The 23485-nt window shown below is 40.0% G+C and overlaps 1 protein-coding gene across 4 annotated transcripts; it reads left to right on the top strand.

The window, feature by feature from the left end:
• Window positions 1–1277: 1277 nt before the first annotated feature.
• Window positions 1278–23133, top strand: LOC110990448 (histone-lysine N-methyltransferase EZH2-like). 4 transcript variants are annotated; one of them, XM_087134056.1, is made up of 21 exons: window positions 1278–1365; window positions 5289–5471; window positions 6320–6448; window positions 6998–7114; window positions 7733–7853; window positions 8378–8470; window positions 8905–8998; window positions 10162–10325; window positions 11487–11578; window positions 12138–12288; window positions 12925–13082; window positions 13611–13702; window positions 14063–14103; window positions 14946–15071; window positions 16575–16688; window positions 17975–18054; window positions 18951–19046; window positions 19372–19453; window positions 19651–19731; window positions 20987–21071; window positions 21169–23133. In XM_087134056.1, exons 2-21 carry the CDS (start codon window positions 5319–5321, stop codon window positions 21230–21232), a joined length of 2133 nt encoding a protein of 710 aa, XP_086990182.1. In that variant the 5' UTR covers window positions 1278–1365; window positions 5289–5318; the 3' UTR covers window positions 21233–23133. The 4 variants fall into 4 exon arrangements, with proteins under 4 accessions (XP_086990182.1, XP_086990183.1, XP_086990180.1 ...); XM_087134057.1 differs by having other exon boundaries at window positions 12922–13082; window positions 17981–18054; XM_087134054.1 differs by having other exon boundaries at window positions 12922–13082.
• The last annotated feature ends 352 nt before the right edge of the window (window positions 23134–23485 follow it).

Raw genomic sequence — 23485 nt, 5'->3', positions numbered from 1 at the left:
GAGGCTTTGATGTCTGAACCTAATTTGCATCAGCTTAAATTTACCTTAACATCAAAATTTAACAAGAAACAATATGTTTTAAATGTGTGGAATTAAGTCGACAAACACAATTTGTCCAGTATGTTTATGAACAATTGTAGTCAAGTTGCCTAGCCTTAAACTAGAATAGGGCTGCTTTGTCCAGAAATAGAGGGTTAGGTTTTGGCAGACTTAATAATAATAATAATAATAATATATAACGCGCCAAATCCGTCACAAGTGACGGTCGAGGCGCAAAATACTTTTACGAAACAAAATACACATGTGAATATATACATCAAAAACAATATGACAGTTTTATGTCGAAAGCAATATAAAAATATAGAAAAAATAATCCACCTGGGATTCTACGCAGTTCCGTTTCTTTAATTAATCAAATAAATCAATTACAATAAATAGTTACTTACTCGCATTTCTTATGACCTTGCATCTCAACAACTGGCTTCACTTCGTGGCGCGCGCTCACGGGAAATCGGGTCACCGATCGCCCGACCAAAAGAGGGAAAAAAACAAGCAAACAAAACAATACCAACAACTACACCCTACACACCAAGTAGACAAATGAATGGGTTTGTATATGCACTAATTTTAAAAATGCAACTTTGCTAACTTGAACTACCCCCCCCCCTCCGCCGGGGTGGATGATGCTTCTGGTAAATTGGAATTGTTCCATCAAAGTCCCACTTCGTGCTTTAGCACATCACAATCGGTTGCAGGCCAGTAAATAGGCCGAAAACTGCTTGCGCGAGCCAAATGTAGGCACTCAAATTCCCCAGGAAATAGAGCATTTTGTGGCCCATGAACTTGAAGATTTGTAGAAAAGACAGGTTTAGGCCTAGGTGGGCAAAGAAAAAACAGCTTGTGTCTCAGTAAAATGTGGAAGAAATCGGTGCCTGAAAACGGTATATTTTTCCGAGAAGTGTAGGCATCGATATTTCAAAATGGTGAGGGGCTTCATGACTGCATTTTACGGGTGACCTGCCGTGGAAATTTCTTAAAAAGTCATCGGTTAATATATGGAAATTTGAACAGTAAATGAAAAATCATAAACTGGGCTTTAATTTAATTTACATGATCTCGAACGTCTTAGAAACTCATGAGTATTTTTCCTGATTTTTTAAAGTTCAGATATTTATCACTATTGGCTATTTTGGCAGTTTTTACTGGCCTGCAACGCCTGCACAACATGTGAAATCAAAATACAAATTAAAGCGCCCTCAAGCGGATCTCTCTCAGCCGTCCCATCATGCAGTGGAATTCGCGCCATTGTAGTTTTTGTTGAAAGAGTGCCCTTCCTTTTCGGATAGATTTTGATATTTTCCAAAGGTGAGGTAAGACAATTCTATCAGTTCACGAGGGCGATTTGAAGTTGGAGGTTTTATTATAAGTAGTACTGAAAATTTTACCACAAAAAGGAAAATTTGTCAGACAAAACAGCGTTCTTATTTGACCTCCAGGTCTCCCATGCATAGCCAGCACGCGTGTACGTGTATGGCGATTAATATTGGCGGCGAGCACACAGGCATGACATATCGTGGCCACCTGACCAGGTCATAGAGAAAGGACACAGGAGTTGCAACTTAGGCACTTAAGTGTTCAATGATGGTCGCTGCCGGGTCAGACGAATAATAGAAGACATTCAAAAAAATTCCTGATTACTGCCTGCATCTTAGCTTAGCCGGACAAGCGAGGCCAGTAATATTTCCTAGCAACATGAGAAGTTGTAGTTTTTTGCTTGCAGTTAAATAAAAATTATCGCTGTGACCAGGAAAGAGAGAGAGAAAAATCCCTGATATTAGACCTTCTTTTGCAATCGTAAATAAACTTTTTAAATTTTGGTACACTGTTCCACTATCCATGCAAAGTTTGTAATTTTATTCTCCTCCGTCCAATACATCAGTGTTCAAAGCATTGGTATGAATTTGGCTAAGACTGGCCAACAAAATGTTCACTACTACTGGAAAGTTTAGTTCATTCGGAACAAAATGCGCTATTTCATCACAGGGAGTGATTGTGAAATCTCATAAAATACGCTTTTGTACTAATGACATAATAAAAGTGATTCAAACAAAACACAAAATCTTGTAAACAACCGGGCTATTTATTCCCAAAACAACTCCAGAAGAAAGGGCTCATTAAGGGCAATGACTGCACATATACATGTAGATTTAGGGCACACGGTATAATGCAAGCAACTGTGCAAGCATTAAATTTGATGTTGTCATGAGATCCTACCAGGTACCAACAAAGGTATGAATATTCAATGTCCTATACCTCAGTACACGAAGTTTTAAGGATGCAGACTACCAGCGAAAAATTGCTGCGGCAGTCATAGGGTACAAAGGGATTTTGTGGTTGTGAAACAGTTGATGCGTAGCAAGCGTTCGCTGCGCTCTGGCTATGGACATACCAGGCATGCCAGAAAGCAGTAATTGGCCAGATGTTACAGCCAGGACAGTTTAAACTCCTTCTGTGTATTACCTCTATGATCAGGTTGAGGGACCAAGGCCTTCGCTCAATTTAGCGACATCGATAGAATCAGCTGCATACTTCACCTTAGGCCATGACAATGAAAGTTTTAGATTTGCGCCTGGCATGCCCTGAACATTTTGGAACAGCTTGTTGCTTTTTTCATTTATTCATTTGGCTCTAGGCAGCTAGGTGCGGCCTACTTCAAGAATTCAAAGTCATTACTCCATGTGACTTTGAGCGCACTTTGTTTACATGGTACGGTGTCACTGTGGGGTTTTGAAAAATGCTCTGCTAGGGTCAGGTAGTTGTAGATGAGAAAACCTTCGTTTGCGCTTTCTAGTGCAAATCTACCCCTAATCTAGTTCTACCTACCGGTATATTGAACACCCTCGTGTATTTTGTAGAATTTAACCTACTTCGGGGAAATCTGTGGTCAGGGAACCTTACTAATCATATCAGCATCGTGACATGCCTTGTACATAAATCAGTCTGGCAACCATACCTTCAAAATATTGCCCATTGCTAAAATATGGTGGGGACGTGTGAAACTACATGTAGACTTATTGACAACTGGCGATATACTACTGTACAAACCAATGGCACTTTTGTTTTGTAAGATGTTTGAAACTTGTTAAAATCATCTGAAAACTGTGCTTGTGGATTTCATCAAGGGTTTCCTGGAAGGAAGGATGGTGTCAGAATAAAACCCTAGGATTCCTAAACTATTTTTAATATATATATTTAATCCACATTTGTGGAATTTTTTGTTCAAAGTGAATTGCACAAATTTTGTACACTCTTACGGTGTGCTTGGCAACAACGGTTGCAAATCGTATCCAAAACTACATTTTAAGTAACATTTGAAGTGTTATTATGCCCAATCTATACTTGTTATGTACAAGAAATAGCCAATTGCAAAGCGGATGAAGATGGCGTTTTCTGGCACCAGGATGAAAGCTACCATGATGCCGTGGAGAAGTAATGACATTTCTAAATACGAATTGGTGGCGGATCTCATTTGTGGAAATCTTTCTCTATATTCTAAACTAAACTCTAAAGGGAAGGGGGGAGATGAAACAACAGTTTAATTAACATTAATTATATTGCAATTAATTACTGAAAAATAACCAATGGTTACACAATCATGTTGACAAAATTTTTTTCATTGCTCACATAAAGTTGATCTTTCCTTGATAGATAGCCCTGTTCTAGCATGTCTAGTAGTGACAAAATCTTCCTTTTGTTTTATTCATCTGTATAGAACAATATATTTTAGTTCATTTGATGCTAAATCCTGGAGTTAATTTCAACATGATATTCCAGGTATTTAATGAGTTGTGAAATGACTAGTCCTAAAAGACTTCAATTTGGGTCACAATTTTCTGATATAATATGTAGGCCCAGGACACTTAGACAGGAATTCCCCCCAAAATTCATAACTTTATTGGTATATATCTGACTGAGCTGATTCTTGCATTGTTTTATTGCATTTCTGAAGCTCTTTCCAATGACAACTGCTTTATTTTCGTGACTCACACTTGAACATTTCATTTCGCATACATATTCTGGTGTTTGGATTTCCCTTGCACAGACAAGCCACCATCACTGGGAGACGTCTGGTAATTTTTTTTTCAAATGTAGGGTTTCAGTGGGCTTAAGGATATGAAAGTCCAATCTCTGAAGGATATATCAGTGTGAGTTAAAATGTACATACTTTTGTCTTTTGGAAGGACTGTAAGGCTTCAAAGTTTGTGACACTTCTGTTGTTAGGATTTCAGGTATTAACCTCCTGCATTCAAGTAGGGCTGTGATGGCGACAGGATAAAGACAGATGTCAAAAAGCCATGGCTCTCAGACAAACCCAATACTTTCATCGATCTAAATCTTCAATAAAATGGCAATGATTTTTCGGATTGAGACTGCTTATGCTCCCTATCATCTACATGTAATAGCAGTATTCCTTTCAGCCATGTTAGACCATGTCTGACAATGTCTGACCATTTGCAGTGTTTGAATACTGCCGAATGACCAGGCAGTAGGCATGCCTTGGGTTGGGAGGAATGTAACATCCTGACTCCACTTCAGTGGTTGTGTACGAAGTCTACGGGTAGTCAAAAAAGGTATGAATATTTCCAAACACAATTACGACGTATCTTTCAGTCCCATGCTCATTTCTTTTCAACAATGCCTGATGTTTATTGAGATGATCGTAGGTCTTGTGAAAAAAGTGGAGGCAGGATGCGACATTCTTTCCATTGGGCCAGTGGCCTACATGCACATGTACATTTTGGATATTGGCTCAGCCAGTCTCAAAGGTGAAGGATATCTTGGTTTCATTGTGTGACTGCACTGTATTTTGTAGGGATAGATAATCCTGCACTGGGAAGTGCAATGTCAAGTGTCCCACTGATAGCAAGGTGCAGTCGTGTGATGAAAACAAGATAGCACTATACCCCAACCTTTGAAAATGGTCGAGGCAATATTTGGAGGTCAGCCATTGACCAAACATATGGTTATCGTTGTGTCAGAAGTGTGAGGTTGATGAGTAAAAGCTCTGAGTTTTCAAAAATTTGCTGGTCCAACGTATAAAAACTGTTGGAAGTAAAAAAAAAACAAGTGACTTACCAAACAAGTAGGACTACTACAATTACAGAATTGCCTAGGAATCCGTCCTGATACTGAAAAGTACCACTTTGTGGATTGATGTACTCGTCTGATGGTTTCTCGTTGTCCTTCTTGTTGTCCATGCTCATTAACATTTGACCTTTTTGAATTAGCATTCTTTGCCCTAGAGAAGCCAATCAGAGATGGCATCAATCAGTCCGCCTGGCACACGGTCATCCACGTCTACCCCTGACAGAACCGCCAGCAAGCCACCCTTTGACCTCAAACGGAAGGTCAAATCAGAGTACATGAGGTTGCGCCAGCTCAAAAGGTTCAAGAGAGCAGATACTGTCAGAGTAAGCAGTCAGTTATGGATGCATTTTGCAAAGGCTGTTGGGAATTGTTGACAAAGTGGTAAACAACCACCAACACCACCACCAATGGCCAAAAAGACAACCCTTGCTTGCTTGGAGGGATGAAATGCTTGATTTCCTTATTGACTTGTTGATTATTCTTTGTTAAGACTAATCCTGCAACCTGAATAAGAGCCATTACTGGTGATAAAGGTTTACGCTAGGAACCAAAATACATGCCTGGGTCCTATTCATGGTTTTGGTGCTACGGATATAGTTCTTTGGTTGCTACGGTTATAGTTGCTTGGTTGCTTTGGATATAGTTCTTTTGGTTGCTATGGGTATAGTTCTTTGGTTGCTTCAGGTATAGTTCTTTGGTTGCTATGGATATTTATTTTTCAGAGTGAGGCTGCATGTACATTGTAGTCTTTTTTGAGTAGTGGTACAAAAAGAATAAAAGTAGCAAGCGTCACATGACACACTTTCGGTCAATCAAGATACAGAATCTGTGGGTGAGGTGTTATAAAATTGATATATGCTTTATTCATATTCCTTTGAAGGACTTGTTTTAAAAACCAACCCTGTCATCAATCCTAACCACCTGGCTTTTGATTTTGATGGAAGGACCAAATGCTGCAAAAATACTGCACACTTTATGTTGGATGAGGTACCGTTTACTAAAAAGTACTTCAAGAAAGGTACACAAGTTGATTAGAGCACTGAATACTGTAGATTACTACTTGTACTAAACATGTAGTTTCTTGTAGTCTTGGTGGTGTCGGCATTTGCAAGCAGCTGCCAATTTTGTGGAGGCTCGCTTTCATAGATGTGGGTAACCTTTTCTTTGATAGACCCTTTGGTGCTGTAATCGTGCATGTATAGCAGAGAGCACTCAACGCAACAGCTGCACTTGGCGTGAAGGTCCATTCCAATCCATTCACACCGTAGCTTCGTTTGACCAACTGCCAGTTATCAGAAGGGTATGCCAATTTGACATGTTACCTGTTGATGGGTTTCATATCCTTTTTTTTTTTTGTTCTTCAAGCACTGCTTGAAATATTTTAGATTCCAACAAAATGAAGAGTGAGGCCTTTATGTGGAGATCAACTCAGGATGTTTGGGGGGAAATAAAAAGTTTTAAAAAGTTAACTTTGGTATATGTATATATCAACAAGATGAAAAAACTCTTTTAAAACGGTTAAAAGTTACGAAGGAGTGTCAATTGAATCTGAGTTGAATATGTGAAGAAGATATTTGTTATGTATAGTTTCAACTGAAAACAAAATGCAGACATGGTGCAAAGCAGACAGTCCTGTACCCGAAGTCAATTGTGCACTTGATGCAAACTTCAAAGCGTATGACTGGACTGTTTTTGACATTGCAAACCAGCCATGTCCACAAGCTTTATTTATAGAAACTGGAAAAACTTTTGTCACAGGTATAATGTTAAACTTTTTTAACAGGCACTCAGTTAAAGTTTTATGTATTACTCGTATCTCAGCATTGTTCAATGTTTGTTCCTTTTTCAGTGTTCTGTAGAGGTTGGCAATGATGGACCACCACAGACTGGTCCCCTGTATACCCTTAATGCAGTCCCATCTGTTCCATGGGTCTATACTTGGGAACCACTCCAACAAAACTTCATGGTAAGTATGGGAGAGTTCTTTGTACATAGCCAGAGGTGGGGTAGGGTTTGGGGTTTTGTAATTTCATTTGGTTTTGGTCGTTCTTCCCTTGTTTTGAATAAAATTCTGTTGAAAGTCACGGTTTGTGGTGTCAGCAGCTTCACAGTTTTCATCTGTGTGTTGCAAAATTCAGTTGAAAATCTCCCCACAATATCTTTTTGCTCTCTTTATAGTTCCTCCTGCCCTCTTGAGGACGTAAACGTTTTGTGTACACTGTGCTGATTTAATGGCCTAGTAAACAGGGAATAACGCTAATAAAGTGTTTCCATACTTCAAGAATGAAGTGCTTGGAAATTCCTGTTTAGCTACACCTGTACAACTTACAAACAGAAAAAGTTTTCCCAAAAAAATTAGAAGTGAAATGGAAGGTATTTGCATTGTTTTGTACTGACGTTCTTATTTCCTCTGCTTTTTTTCAAAATTTACCATTCAAGAATTGCCTTTAATAACAAGATCAATAACAGCACGATCAAATGTCCACTTTCCCTGCCTTATTAGCGCTACTTAAAAATGTCTAAGTTCATCAGGCGCATGCCAAAAATGCATTGCAGTAATTCTCCTTGTTCGATGTTCTTGAAGGTCGATGATGAGACAGTTCTTCACAACATTCCGTACATGGGAGATGAGGTACTAGAACAAGATGGCTCCTTCATTGAGGAACTCATCAAAAACTACGATGGAAAAGTCCATGGGGAGAAAGGTGAGATAATCAAAGAAACAGAAAATACAGCCTTGGTAAAAAGAAGCGCCCCCCCCAAAAAAAAGATGTAATAGATTTATTAAACAACAGGTAATGTAGTGTCTACCGCAAAACTTAATAGGATAAAAGTAATATTCCCATCAGAATGAAACCTGGCAATCAAATTGTAACATGTCAGAGTGCTTTTGAAAATCTAATTCTTTCTGAAACTAGCATGATTAAAATTTATGGTAAAAAAAAACTCAAACGATGCATGGGTATAAGAGAAATTCTTGAGTTGTTTTCCTTTCGTTAATCCTAACCTTTCCGAATCTTGCAAAATCCATGTGGATAATTTTTAAGGCTTTTGCATGATTGAGTGCATTGGAATGTGGAAAATAATCTACCTCAAATTGAGTTTGGTGACCCTTGAAAATTAAGGTGCAAGTAAAATTACCAGCGGATTTTGGCAAAAATGCCAGTGTTAATCCTGACCTGACCCTGAACTTTTGTTCCATGTACTACTGGTTGTTTGATGCCATCAGAATGCAGTTTCATCGATGATGATGCCTTCGTTGCCCTTGTCAAAAGCGTGGCTGTGGCCGAACAAGTGGAGCAGGGGATACTGGACAAAGTTGGTAAGCTGAAATAATGTCTGAAATATTAATTCATATTGTTGTTGTTGTTGTTGTTTTGTTTTAATGGCACTTTCAGCATCTCGGGCTATTTGCGCCAATAACTGTACGTTCATTTATACACTTTATTAATCAGCATCACATTACGTAGTTAGGAAGACGGTCCAGTTTTAGAGGCAGGAGGAACCCGGAGTACCCGGAGAAAACCTGCGAGAGCGAGTATGGACTGGAAACCAAATGCACTAAAAGCCTGGGCCAAGCCGGGACTCGTACCCGGGCCTCATTGGTGCAAAGCGAGGAAAGAACTGCTACGCTAACCCGCTCCCCCAATTCATATTGTGAAATTGTAGATTTCATTTAAACATCGCTCTATTTTGGAATCAGGTAGTTGCTTTACTTTTCTCATGCAACCCGTCTCAAATTATTTTCCCCCTTAGAAGAACAGCCTAAGGGATTTCCCTCGGATAATGTGTTTGCTGCCATAGCGAGTCAATTCCCAGACAAGGGCAAGACGGAAGATCTCAGACAAAGGTAAAGGCTGGTTGGCATATTGTACGGAAGAAAAAAAACTAGGGGCCATATTGTTAACCACTTGCTGCTGGGTGGTTTGAAAAATGCAGTGCACATAATCGGGACTTTTTCAAGATTTTCAGTTTTCAAAATTCTGCAAAAATTCATCATATTAATTAATGCGCATTTACACCCACACGAATTACTGTCTGGTGGCCACTCTAGTCTGACAGACAAAATCTATTGACGCCCGAGTATTTCAGCCAGGCCTGCTGCCTTGTAAAAAGAGCCCCGATTGTGCGTAGTTATGTAACTTTCTTTTGTTCATGAACCTGGCGAAGTGCGCTACTGACCTCTTTTCAGTAGGGGCCAGATTAGCGTGCAGCAGTGCTGTGTGGCTCATTGCTACAGTGGTGGAGCGCTTTTGTCCCCGTTGGTAATCTGCTCGTGCTAAATGCCCCAAGCCGTGGTATACCGTTTCAAAACAAGGCTGGATTATCTCCACTATTGAGAGTGAAAAAATGTCAGTAATGCCCAGCAGCCTGGTCTTTTGTTCCGAGTACGGTCTTTTGTTACAAGGCCCAGTTCCCTTCGTCCGATTTCAGAGACCCCGGCTACATGTATAAACACAATGGGGCCCGAAACTGGAGTCCCCAGCGGCAAGTGGTTAATGGGTTTCAATCCCATCTGAGTGGGCTTGCAAACTTGCCCCAACAAAAGCTCATTCTGTAGATGGTGTGCAGTGCTATAGTTGTATCACCAAAGACAAAACCCAAGATAAAAAAAAATCCATATCTGCCGATGCAAAAAAAAAAGAAAGTAGGCATCCACATTTATTTTCAAGGATATTCTCAAAGTGGGCGGCTGATTTTCCCAGCTGTTGCTGCTTAAATAATCTTTGTACCCAGTCTGGTTCATAGGTAACTATGACGTTCATGTGGGCACTTGACTGATAAGCGCCTATTGGCTGACACGCCAACTTTTCACAATCATCCAATGGCTCCATTCCCACACTGTAAGCGGGCTGGGTTTAAGTCGCAACAGCGTCAAACTAATGAACCGGATTCATGTATCAGGAGGTAGTGACATTTCCCCGTGGAATTTCCTAGCATGCCAAGCTTGGAAATATCTCTGTATTTGCTCTACAAAAGAATTTTGTTATTCTGGGTCGTTTTTAAATGTAGGTATCGTAACTTGCTAGAGAAACAGAATTCCACCTCTGTGGTGTTAGAGTGCACCCCTAACATCGATGGTCCAACAGCCAAGTCTGTCCCTCGTGAGCAGACCATGCATTCCTTCCACACCCTCTTCTGTCGCAGATGTTTCAAGTATGATTGCTTCCTCCACCGTAAGTATTCAAGGAAAGATTGACTCCCTGATACCGGGAAGTTTTTATTTGCCTTTCTGCTCCTCTTCTCAGAATAATTTCATTCATGTTCTGGTGCTTCTTGAAACAAGTCTTTAGCCAAGATGCCGTCTCCTTCAGGCATAACCATCTGCTGCTGCGTGGAATTTGAAGTTGCATGATGTAAAACCGGGAGATTTTCAAGATTTTCCGTTTTCCAAATTCTTCAAAAATCGTAGCTTCGTTTACTGGACATTTACACCCACATGAATAACTGTCTGGTGACTACTCTAATCTGACCGACAACATTTAGTGATGCCCAAGTATTTCAGCCAGGTCTGCCACCTTGTAAAAAGAGCCCAGATTGTGCGGTGTTATGTAATTTTCTTTTGTTCCCGAAACTGGCACAGTGCGCTGCTAGTGTCTTTTCAATACGGGCCAGATTAGCGTGCAGCCGTATTGTATCGCTCATCGCTGGAGTACTTTTGTCCCTGATGGTAATCCACCCGTACTGAATGCCACAAACAGTGGTATAATCTCTCACAATAAGGACAGATTTTCTCCCCTACTGACAACTGATAAAAATGTTGGCAATTCCCAGTAGCTCAGTCTTTTGTTCCGAGTACGGTCTTTTGTCACAAGGCTCAGCTCTTTTGTCCGGTTTCAGGCTTCCCAGTTTCGTGTTTAAAGCCTATGTGCCTGAAACCGGGCTTCCCGGTAGCATATGGTTAAAAGTCACCATCAAAAGGGATTTTGTTTGTATAGCATAAATATCGACAATTTTATCCATTTCTGTGGTTGAAAATAAAGCTTGACAATTTTGTTCTCGGGTTTTAACAAGACACAGTTGCAGAAGGGAAGTTTCATACAACTTTAGTCCATTATTCAGATATTCAAGATCTGTTCTTAGGGTGGTGTGTGACAGTAATAATTACCTAACTTCATTCAGTACATCAAAGTTGTGTTTTGCGTGACTTTTTTTATGCCCAGCCATTGTTACTTTACATGAAGCTAAAGGTCTTAAGACTGTAGGATAACTAATGTAGTATTTGGTTTTACTGCACCATGCTTTGGAGGTAGTGATGGCAAGTTAGCTCTGAAGAGTACCTCGAGGTAGAACTACCCAACAATGCAAAATAATGGATTGTATTAACCATATTTCAGCCTACCACCCCACACCGAGCCAGACAAAACCAAAGACGTCTGAGGTACGTCAGGAAACCGAGCCTTGTGGGCCAGACTGCTTCATGTTACAGGTAAGAATCACTACAAACTAATCCAATAACCAAATAACCAGGAGTTGGAGCTTTTAGAGAGGTTGTCTGTTCTGTTGTATCCATGTATATTTACTAAACCTCCGGATAGAGGGCTCTGCAGCCGTAAGGGGAACTGCCAGGGAAACAGGTTGACACACCGACAAGCCGCAGATGCACTCAGGTTTGGGTTTGGGATATGACTGACCAGTGGGTGGGTCGCATGCAGCAGAGCAGGCCACATGGCCCAGATCATGCCTGACTGGTTTATTGTCACGTCATGTACATAAACAAAAAACAAACATGACCCTTTCTGAATTTAGATCACTACAGTACTCAGGCTTAATATCTTAATGGTGGGCGTGGCCATGCAGTTTGGGTTAAAGTTGGCTCTCAAGGCAAAGGTACAAGGATGAAAACAGTAGTCAACCTACAGCCAACTACCATTTGTTGATCAGACTTACTCACTTGCTCAATCTTCGTACATTCTCTTTAGCTTTATAAGATACCACACGGAGCAAAGTATCTTCCCAATGTTTGACTCAGTTTCTATCTTCTTTAGCCCAAAGAGCCAGTCAACAGTCCACCCAGCACCCCTGAGAGAAACCGTGCTGCTACCAGGAGGCACATGTTCCGGTCAGACGAAGAAACAACCCCCAAAAGACAGAAGTCAAACCAGGACAACGAATCCACTCCCGAGAAGTTGAACCCAGGTACGATGCCTGTTCCTGATAAGCTGAATAGTTGGCAGTGTATAGGATATTGTGCTTTGAGAAAAGACGGTGTCTACACCAAGGGGTACAAATGTATGTCGCATCTCCTGGTACAGTTTTTGCATCACCCGGAAGCTTCAAACTGGTTTGTAAAAGTGTGTGCTTCATGAAAACCAGCAGCAAGGAATACACTTGAGCTTTTTTAGCTGGTAACTTGGTTGTGCAAAACAGGTATTTTTTAACCTAGGCCACTCCTGTGCTGCTAAGCTCCATGAGATTGGCCTGTTGTGGCACAGCATATACCAAAATGTTTAAAGTGACTTCCTGTATTGTTGTCACAACATAGTTTGTCACTTTACCCACAGTTTGTGTAGTTGCTTGTGATAATGTTACCATTTAAAATTATAATTTGTGGTAAAAAACTTGTGCATGGCTTTTCGGTTTCCTTGAAATTACAGGATCAGTTGAGTTAAAGCTCACAGTAAGTTTCCCAGTGTACTTCCTGAGATTGTGAGTGCTGTTGCCATAGAAATTTAAGAAAAACTTACCAAAATTGCCATACAGGGATATTTAGAGTGGTGCCATAATTTTCATCTTAATTGTAATGGTTCCACTGTTCCCCGCCTCTCCTAGCAGCCACTGACTCCGCCTCTGATGGTAAGCCAATTGATACCAGCAATCCAGATAGCGAGTGGAGCGGTTCTGATGCCTCACTCTTTAGAGTTTTGAGAGGGGTTTGGTTCAACAATTACTGCACCATCGCTTTGCTCCTGAAAACAAAGACTTGCAGACAGGTAACCAACAATCTTTGAATTCAAAATGGACCAGCTTTCGGAGCTTATATGGGGTTGAACTTTGGAGTTGCGCTTTGGAAGAGTGGTACGGAGATACAGAATTGAGTCATACATGGAGTTCTACTGTGTGTCACTTAGTACCCAAATAAAAGAATTTCCTGAAAGTGCACATGACAATGTAACTCGTGAGCATGGACAAATCTGGAGAGAAGAAAAAAAGAGGTGGAAGGAGAAACTCACTATTCTAGGGAAATCACAGGAATTAGGTAGGCTGAAATTCCCTGTTTGTACTTTGGCCCAAGTGGGATTCGAACCTAGTTCGCAGAGATGGAAGGTGAGGAACATATCGTCACCTCAACCTGAATCCTCCAGCTTTTAAATTTTAAGAAATTGTTCATTGCGTTATCTAATATCTGGCAATTTTCAGTGCAGGTTCACCTGGCTTGGGAAAAACAGTTCCCTGTAGGTAAGTCCAATTTGTTTCAATCTGCCACATTCTTGGCACGTTTTGTTCTCTTTTGTTGTCAGGTTTGTGAGTTTGCCTTGAAGGAAGGTGAGATAGTGGAACTCCCCCCGGAGCGAAACCCCACCCCTCCCAGGAAGAAGAAAAGAAAGCAAAGGTAATATCATGGACGTAGACTTGAAACCTGGCCTAATATATGAGGAAATGCAATGCCCTCGTACCTGGTACCAAGATCTTACCAGTTTCTGCACGCTGCAATGTTGCCATTGCCTATGCTTACTTATGGAAATAATGTTAATTAACATGACCTTGTGTCATCACTCGCTGGCAGCTATCTTACTGTTGCAAGATGGAAAAAAGGAATTCATTCTTTAAGTTCGCAAAACTTTGCCATATATTTGAGTTTAAAGTGTTCATTGGACGTATGCAATTGTCTTCAGTACATCTATGCTTGGCTTTTGTGGATATGCAAACAAAAAGGGCTATGAAACACCTGTTATTGTTTCACCTCTGACAGAATGTGGTCGATGCACTGCAGAAAGATACAGCTGAAGAAAGGTACTTGTAAACTCTTCCAAGTTTAATTCCTGCTGTCTTTTCTTAATGTAATCCTTACTTTCTTTGTAAAGAAAACCGTTCACCTCTTTGGCCTGAAAAGGGATAGCCTTTTGCATACGTATCCTATTCCCTGAATACGCTGAGATTCTCTGGACCTTGTCTTTGGAATAGTATTAATGGTAATGTTAAGTCCCAGTCATCTGTGGGATGCTTTAAGAGCAACTACAAAAACACCTCGTTTCTGATTATCTCAGATAGCTCCTTCTCTTTTATGATTCTAATCTTCTTTTTGTTCTTCTAACGTTTCTAGTGTTTGATAGTTCCAATTTTTGTCACATCTCAGGCTATTGGTTCGTCTTTGTTTTGTTTTGTTTTTGTTTTGACTGTATTGTACTGCAATTGGCTTTTTTATGTGTAATTTGACTTATGTCTTTTTGTTGTCTTAATAAGGCATTTCTGTATAAGACTTTGTCTCCTGAATATGCCTCCGTGTTTGCCCCCTTTTATTTCAGTGTCTCATGGTCTTATTTAACTTTCACTCTTGTAGTCATAAATCTTTCATTTATTGACCTTGTGTATAACTTGATATATACATTGCAAAGCGGAAATAAATGTTGAGTCAAAAAAAAGGGTCTTAAAAATGCAAGCATTCCCTGTTCAAAGTGGAAAGTACTGAAAGGATTAGGAACTAAAATGATATTTTTGAGTATGGTCACATTCAGTGTGAAAGTTCTTGCTGGCCCAGTTATGGGATAATTTCTATTTAGATTCTCTCTTACTAGCAAAACTTAATTGCTCATGAATAGATAAGTTTATTTGGAATGGTCTTGCATTCTTTGCAGACTCCACGGCCAGCCATGTGTACAATTACCAGCCCTGTGACCACCCAGGCAAGCCGTGCGATGCGGAATGCAGCTGCATCATGCTGCAAAACTTCTGCGAGAAATTCTGTCAGTGCAGTTCCGACTGTGAGTTAGAAAATGGTTTACTAGGTTTTTTTGTTGTCCCTAGGACTGACTCCAACAATGGTCAGTGACCATATCAGTTGAAGTGCTGTTTGTAGATGTCATAAATGAATATGTTGTAAGAGATGATGTGAAATTGACGACTGTGTTATTTGTCAGTTTCTGATAGAAAGTGCACAAGGCCGCGGCATAAATTGTGCACCAATACCCAATGAATGCAGGGCCAGGTTAATGTAGGAGTTGCATTGTAACCTACCTCTAAGGACAGGCTCAATTCTCATCTTGATAAACCATGTGGATTAGGGTTTGCCAGTTGCAACTTGATCAAGTTGGTGGTCCTCCAAAATAACATCTCAAGGCTTTGCTACCAACTTAGAGAAGTCAGTTTGTTCTCAGTTTATCTTCTCACTTCAAGCTGAATGCTGAGAACAATATGTGCTGAAACACTCATTAAACCTTGAGATTTTGGCCCAGAAAGAGAGTCAGGTCTTTTGGATCTCCTCACAGCCAGGGATAGATTCTACCCTTGGCTGTCTTTTTGAAACTTGGCATACATATTGAGACATTCATCATGAGTTCATCTGTGAAGTTCCAATTCAATCTAGCATTGTATGTTTGTTTCTTCTGCTCATTTACTGTTCCTGGCTTCCCATGTCAATCTAATGCATTTAGCACATGGATGGGAAAGGTTAACATTTTTGTCTGACCTGCCTCAGAAAGAGTTCTTAAAATTGGAGTCAAAATGATTGAAAGATATTACTGGCATTAAGGCTCAGTGTGAGAAAAAACTTGTTTCAGTGATACCAGGGAAAACGTTGAGGTCCTCTCCTCCACCTGGCTCCTTGAGAATAAAAAGAGATGAACCTTGGAGTTTAACAGATTAAGCATTGGCCAATGATTTAGCGCTAGCAGAAGTATTACTGTTCGTGTTTACTCTAATCCACTTCGAGCAGAGGCCCCCCCCCCGTCGGTTGAAAAAGCCATATTGGTTGGGAGTGTTCATTTTGTTAGTAGCAGTGTGACCGTAACACATGCATTTCGTGGTCGTTCATGAAGCAGTGAAGATCAGTTCAGACTAAAGGAGCCTCTGGTGGTAAGAAACGTGCACCCTCTCTTGGTCCAGCTTGAGGTTCATAGGGTTCTGACATCCACAAAATGAGCTGAAAGATTCCCCTTAATGTCATTCAGTTTGATTTAAGCACACTTGTGAGTAAACTAAGCAGAATAAGGCTACCAGTCAAAATACATGTGGTGTGCACTGGTATAGATTGGTATCCTGATGTTTTAAATTTGCTTAGCATTACTTTTTTGCTTTGAAGCCTTGGGAAACAGCCAAAATGATCAGAAGATACATATTATGTTTGACTAGTTCCCAAGTGATTTCAGAATAACCAGATTTAAGGTGCTCAGCGGCTGCCATGAAAGGACCCTGTGCTCCCAACTGACACCCAAGCTGTATGTCTTTTCTTTTGTTCAGTTGTTCTGTCTGTTTCTGTCTTCTTGCAGGTCAGAATCGTTTCCCTGGATGCCGATGCAAGGCGCAGTGTAACACCAAGCAGTGCCCTTGTTACTTAGCAGTCCGGGAATGTGACCCCGACCTGTGTGGCACCTGTGGAGCCAGTAAGTTGACAAATCCCAGGAAACGTTATTACCTAACTGGCATCACACTCCCTTGCTTGTTTAAACTTGAAGGGTGCGTGCATTAGGCAAGTTGCAACACCCTATTGGGTGAAGAGGCTTGTAATTATGCGAGTACCGACTATGTACAAACATGATGCCATCACAGTAATAACTTCTACTTCTGGTCTGTTAATAGAACTAAATTAGACAGTGTTTATCTTGAAATGCATTTTAAAACTACGTTCCATTTGAAATAAGTAAAATTTGAAGCATTGCATGGTGGGAGTTACGTGAGATGTAGGCTTGTGGGTACACCATGGAATCAATCTCTCTTTTGAAACTACCAGAAATACATGTATGTCGTGTTTCCAAGAATGGTCCCGATCTTTAATTGATCTTTAATCCTTCAGTGTTGATTGGCGTTATTTTACTAACACTTGTCTTGGATTGTTCTGTTGCTGTAAGCATATGTATGGTGAAAATTGTAATGTATGTATTTATTCAAATTAGCTTGCAGCTAATTCACTTTTTGGCTTGTGGTTTTTAAAACAAAGAAGATGATTTTCGTATGTCTTGATTTACTCTTATCAACAATCAAGAATGTTAAATTTTTTAGAACCGTGATTATGAATATTGTGCTTCTATGTGCAGTGGAACGTTGCTATACCAAACACTGCTATACCAAACATTCGGCTGTATGGAACATCGTCCTTGGCTCCCAATATTTTGTGCACAAAACCTACTGAACATTATGCAGTTGCAAATCAACCGAGATTCGCCACAGCATGCATCAGAGATCGATCCTGGGCAGTAGCTTCATGACTTTTAGGATAAACTAGATTTCAATTTTGTAACTGAAGATTTAATAAAAAACAAAAATAATTAACAGATACATTTCTAGAAACATCAAACATGAATGCAATGGCAAAACATCACAAAAACAGCAAATCATAGTATTACAAGAGGGTGCACTTCAGTTAGACAAGAGAGGGCGCTACTCAACATGGCAACGAAGCGTTCGGCAGATAATTTCGCTTTACCGAATGACCCCTGTGCCGAACATTTAGCGTGGACCCTGTCGTGTTCATTATTGTGGCATTCCACTTTACTGCATTAATCATCATTTCACATGAAAACTTCACACGTCAGTTTTCCCAAGATTTTTCAAAGAACAATTCCAAATCATTCCCCAAGATTATACTGTTCAACTGACCCTTTGTGGAAATGCAGAACAACTCGCAAAAGAATGTCTTATTTTTGCTGCTGTTGTGTTTTTTCCTTCACTGATTCAGGCAACTTTTTTGAGAAGGCCGACAGTGACAGCATTTCCTGCAAAAATGTCAGCATCCAACGAGGCTGGAAGAAGGTAAGATCATAACGTTGGATTGCCGTCCGTCAGAACATGCCAATCCCCCATCAACCCAAAAGGGTCCTGTACATCAGCAGTACAGCAGTAAATATTCCCTAGCAAATTTAAGCACCGTGGAAACCTATTTTATCTGACATATTTTCTTTTCGCTTAAAGCCGATATTTCTTGTGCTTATCAAATTTATGTTCCCATCATCAGTTATGAAAAATGCCGGATGCTTCAAGTGAGGGTTTTTTAATTTAAAGAGGGAGTTTTTTAAAAAACTTCTGTTGACGTTTTTATGATCATATTGCTGTTTCCAGTTGTTGAGTGCTTGTCTCTAATTATTGAAGTGCTTTTTGTTGTAAAAAGGGAAAGCTAATAACCTGTCAACCTTACTTCCTAAGGCTTTTTGCCAGGATGCAACCTTTATCCCACAAAATCGTCTGACTGCCTCCATGGATGTAAAAATTGGATCCATCCTCAATCCTCCAATGTCCTCTATTATTCCTTCAATGTGCTCCTTGGAGTTTGCCCATTACTCAAATCCTTTAGAATTTGTTGGCAGCTAATCAGTATGGAAAGGCAGTGTAAAAAACATCAGGAACTGTGCCGGTCATTTTCAGTAGAATCGAGCCCTATGCTCAAGCTTCGCTGCATAAGACTTGACACAAAGCATCCTTCGAAAACAGCTACCAGCTTTTTCTATACACCCTCGCCCCTTCGAAATCCACCACTTATACAACAAGGATTTTGGAGGTTTTGGGAAGGTCGGGTTAATTGGGAGAAACTGGTTTTCCTCACACCATTTGATTTCCTGTGGCAGTGGGTTTTAGTAAAAAGAGGGAACTTTCTTGTGATGATTTTGCTCAGTTTGTTTGAAAGTTTTCCGTCTTTGTTTCTCCTTGAATAGCACCTCCTGCTAGCTCCATCTGATGTCGCCGGGTGGGGCATCTTCATCAAGCAGTCGGCCCAGAAGAATGAGTTCATTTCAGAGTACTGTGGAGAGGTTCGTTATCATGTGGTGACAAACTGTAACCTGTTCAGAGAAAATCAAAGCTTTGCAGGTCAGAGTTCAACTCCAGAAAGACTGAATACATTGCAAGCTGTAGGAGACTTATAGATGATGAACAAGTATCAAGAAATAAAAGGTCTTTGTTGGAAAATTTCCCAAACTTGTCAAGTTCACTTGTGCGGAGGAAACTAAGAGAGTGTCCTGTAGGACTTGTCAAACCTCCTTAGTGAATATCGAAGGGCTTTGGAGGGTTGGGGTTATAAACTGTCGATAGCCTGAAGTGCAAATCGCCAGTTTTGTCCATTTTTTCTACTTGTAGATCATTTCCCAGGATGAGGCAGACCGACGTGGCAAAGTCTACGACAAATACATGTGTAGCTTCCTGTTCAACCTGAACAATGGTAAGATATCATCTTGGGATCTAGTTCCTCATGTTTGCTTTTCTGAAAAACTCACTCTTCTTTTCAAAATAGCGTCACGGTGTAACTATTTGGATGATTGCATAGTCAACGACAAGTAAAGACAATTCTTGTTGAAAATGAGGCCATGTTGTTCTTTTTCTGGTAATTACTTCATTACCTTTGTTTTTTTGTTGCAGATTTTGTTGTTGATGCTACGCGCAAAGGGAACAAGATACGCTTTGCCAACCACTCTAACAATCCAAATTGCTATGCCAAAGGTAATAACACATGGGATTTAGTCGTATGGAAGGTGAAGCCATGTCCAAATTACTTGGCTATGGCTTGAATTAACACACTGGCCAATGTAAGCCACTTATAGCGGCTTCGTGCATTTCCCATGAATACATTGTTATTTCAAGCCGTATCCACGTAGTAGACTTAACTCTTAAGTTGACCAAATTTAAAAAGCAAGGTTACCTCTTCATGTTGGAGATTGAGAGTGGATATGAAAGTTTTGAAATGAAACTTTATTACAAATTACTGCCCTGAATAACTTCAAATCTATGATTTAACATACATGTAATACCTTATGTTTTAAGCCTGTTTTTGAGAAATACTGACAGGGAGGCGTAGAAAGCACACCAGTCAGGAAATAGTCTGAGATCATCCCATTCAACCGTTTAAAATTTATAAAAATGATCCAAATTGTGCACCATGATTCTTCAAAACTTGTTGTTTGATGGGCTTAGTTTACACATATGTAGTATGCAGCATCCGTGTACTTAACCATTTCATGCCGGGGCATTTTTCAATGTTGATGATGCTGGGCTGGCATGACTATCATTTTTTCCGTTTTCAAAATCCTTCGAAAATTCATCATTTCATTTAATGGTCGTTTATAGCCGCACGAAGTAATCTTTAGGAACTACTCCAAGTTGACAGGTGACCTTCATTGACGCCCGGGTATTTCAGCCAGGCCTGCAGCCTTGTAAACAGAGCCCAGATTGTGCGATGTTATATAACTGTCTTTTGTTCACAATCCTGGCTCAGTGCACTGTTGACCTCTTTTCAATAGGGGCCAGATTAGCGTGCAGCGGTGCTGTGTGGCTCATCGCTGCGGTGGTGGAGAGCTTTTGTCCCCGGTGGTAATCCGCTTGCTCTCAATGCCCCAAACCCTGGTATACGGTTTCAAACCAATGCTGGATTATCACCACTTTTGAGAGTGAAAAATGTCGGTAATGCCCAGCAGCCTGGTCTTTTGTTCAGAGTATGGTCTTTTGTTACAGGGCCCTGTTTCCTTTGTCCGAGTTTGGAGACCCCGGCCACACATATAAACCATACGCCTCCAATTCCGGAGTCCCGGCAGGAAGTGGTTAAAATAGGGTTGACTTCAGCCAAATTTCATTATGGCAAAAACTTGCCTTGAACTGTAAACTAAATTTCGGACTTAATTACGGAGCTGGAAGTAATGATCTGACTGCTAAGTATGTGAAGGAGGTTTATTTATAGCTGTTTGAATTTCTTCACTTGCAGTCATGATGGTGAACGGAGATCATCGTATTGGAATCTTTGCCAAGAGACCCATTCAAACCGGTGAAGAATTGTTCTTTGACTACAGGTAAGCCCGAGTGGAAAATGTACTTGCTGAAATTCTTTATCCTTGAATTGAATGGCACTTGAACTGAGTGTAATTTGTATTGAATTTCCCTCCACAGGTACAGTGCCACGGATGCCTTGAAGTATGTCGGTATCGAGAGAGAAATGGACATTCCGATTTGAAATGATGAGGTCAAGGGTCAAGGTGGTGAATAGCACGCCGCAGGGGAAAAGAAACATACAGGGCCCAGACTTAAAATTTCTTGATTAATGTGTTTCTTTATGTAAAGTGAGCTTCAGTGTTTCAAAGCTTTTTTTTTTCTTTTTTACAACTTCTTGCTGCAGAAGGTATGAATCCTGGACTGAAAATTATGCAAGTATTAAAATGAAATGCAAAATGAAACGCCAAAAAATTCTCTTAAATTTTTTGTTTCATCATTTTTTACATTTAGGTTTTGTTCGATTATTCCTTAATTTGGTTCCTTAAATGTCGAGCAGTCTATCTACAAACATCAAAATAGGGAATTTAAAAATATTGGAATTGTACTGTCAGTATTTCAAGGCAATTTTATTTTTTAAAAATAAACGACTTTGGAAATAAATTACAATTGTGACAGTACACTTTGTTCACTAAATCTTAGCTGTATGAATTTTAATATCTGATTCCGTTGCAGTTAGTACAGATTTGACAGGAAAGTTTCATTATTGTGAAGCCCATTGAAGATGTGGACGATGTATTTTGGGCTATCATTTGTTAAGAGAGATGAAAAGTAAACAGCATTTTAACAGTACTTTTGGGTTGAAAACGTATGAATTTATGATACCTGTGCTCAGGAATTGAAATGGCCATTGTAGTCATAATCAGAGGATCTTAGAAATAGCCATTAGGATGGCGCTAGGAAAGGGATTTATGAGAACAAAGTCATTGAAACTGATACGTCTTTATCTCATTTAAAAGTTCGGAGATATGCGATTTGACAAATTTACTTCAAAACGGAAAGTGGTTGTGATTGTGTCTCTTCTCAGACCGCTTAGACTGATCTAAGATTTTTATTACAAATGTTCCCAATTTTGAGGCAGATTTTAGCTTTCTTTTTTCACCATGTGCTAGTGTTGTGGTTGAGTCCATCACAAGTCATCCAGTTTTAAGCCAAGTCACAAACCTCCCAAATGAACTGTTACAAAAATTATGCCTTTGTGACCGTCCACCCATTACTTGTGACTGGTCTTGTGCAAGGACTTGTGGTGAACACGCATGATGCGGGTCGTTGGACTAAAGCAAGTGGCATGTCCGAAGTTCTTGTCTTGGTTAATAGTTTGGTGAGTGCCGGAATGGAACGCAGGCCCACATCATACTAACTCTGCTGTTCAGCTTGTTAGAGATTGATTACTGAAATGAATTGTTTATTTGGCATAGTTGTAAATGACTTGAGTTAATGTCTCGACTTGAGTGCAACTTGAGTCACAATTTTTAGAAATTCAACTGGAGTCCTGACAAATAACGACTTGAGTCACTGCAAGCAAATTATTCAACTTAAGTCCCTCATCAGAAGACCTGACTCGAGTGAAAGTTAATGTGACTCGAGTCCCTAAATAAAAGCAAACTTCTCTGCAAACAATTCTTCACAATGACTCACAATACCAGATAAGTACTTTCATGAGTCATCAAGAGTAGGATGTGGTATGACCGCATGCTGTAAACCTAGAAGTAAATTTTAAAATGCCGAAAAGTAACTCTTGTTTTATTTATTGTATCATGCTCAAATATTTGAGACTCAAATTGACTTGAACTAAATACTTTTGACTCAACTTTTTTGCCTACTAACTCTATTTGTGTTGAATGACAAGAATTTGTGACTCGTTACAACTGTGATGTAGGATATTTGCAGAGGGGCGGCTTCTATGAAATAGTTGTTCTAGTCTAAAAAATAATACTGGCATTCCTGTGCAAGACAAGTTGACACCGAGAAGAGATCATAAATTTGTACTGCTTAGAAATGTTAATGTTTTTATTGTAAAGAAAAGTTCCAGTTTGTAGTAAATGTACAGTTTTGTACACTACTGGCATTCTCATGTCAGATTTACATCCGCTTTGTGACTGGATTTTTAAAAAAAGATCACCTAATGAGAAAAATGTGAAGATCATGCTGTTCCTTAGGACAAGTTTTGTTGATAGCTTTATGAATAGGTTACTTCAGGATTTATTCATGGTGCAAGCCTGAGGTCAAACTACTCCAGTGGCCCTCTTGCAAACCTGGCCATTACTTAATAATTCTCATTTATATGGGAAAAAAGTTATTCCGATGCATGAGTATAGTTTACTTCAAAATGTATCGGGCCCTTGTTCTGTTTCACCTCCATTGAATACAGTGTTCAAGTTAAATACAAAATGTCCCTGAGACAGTACATTTCACCTTTTGAGCCTTAAACATGACA

This window comes from Acanthaster planci, linkage group LG03 (genome assembly GCF_054643075.1).
Source record: "Acanthaster planci isolate LZ-2023a linkage group LG03, COTS_SCS, whole genome shotgun sequence".
Classification (NCBI taxonomy): Eukaryota; Metazoa; Echinodermata; class Asteroidea; order Valvatida; family Acanthasteridae; genus Acanthaster; species Acanthaster planci.
Note: the sequence above shows the minus strand (reverse complement) of the source record. Positions and strands in the feature narration are given on the sequence as shown.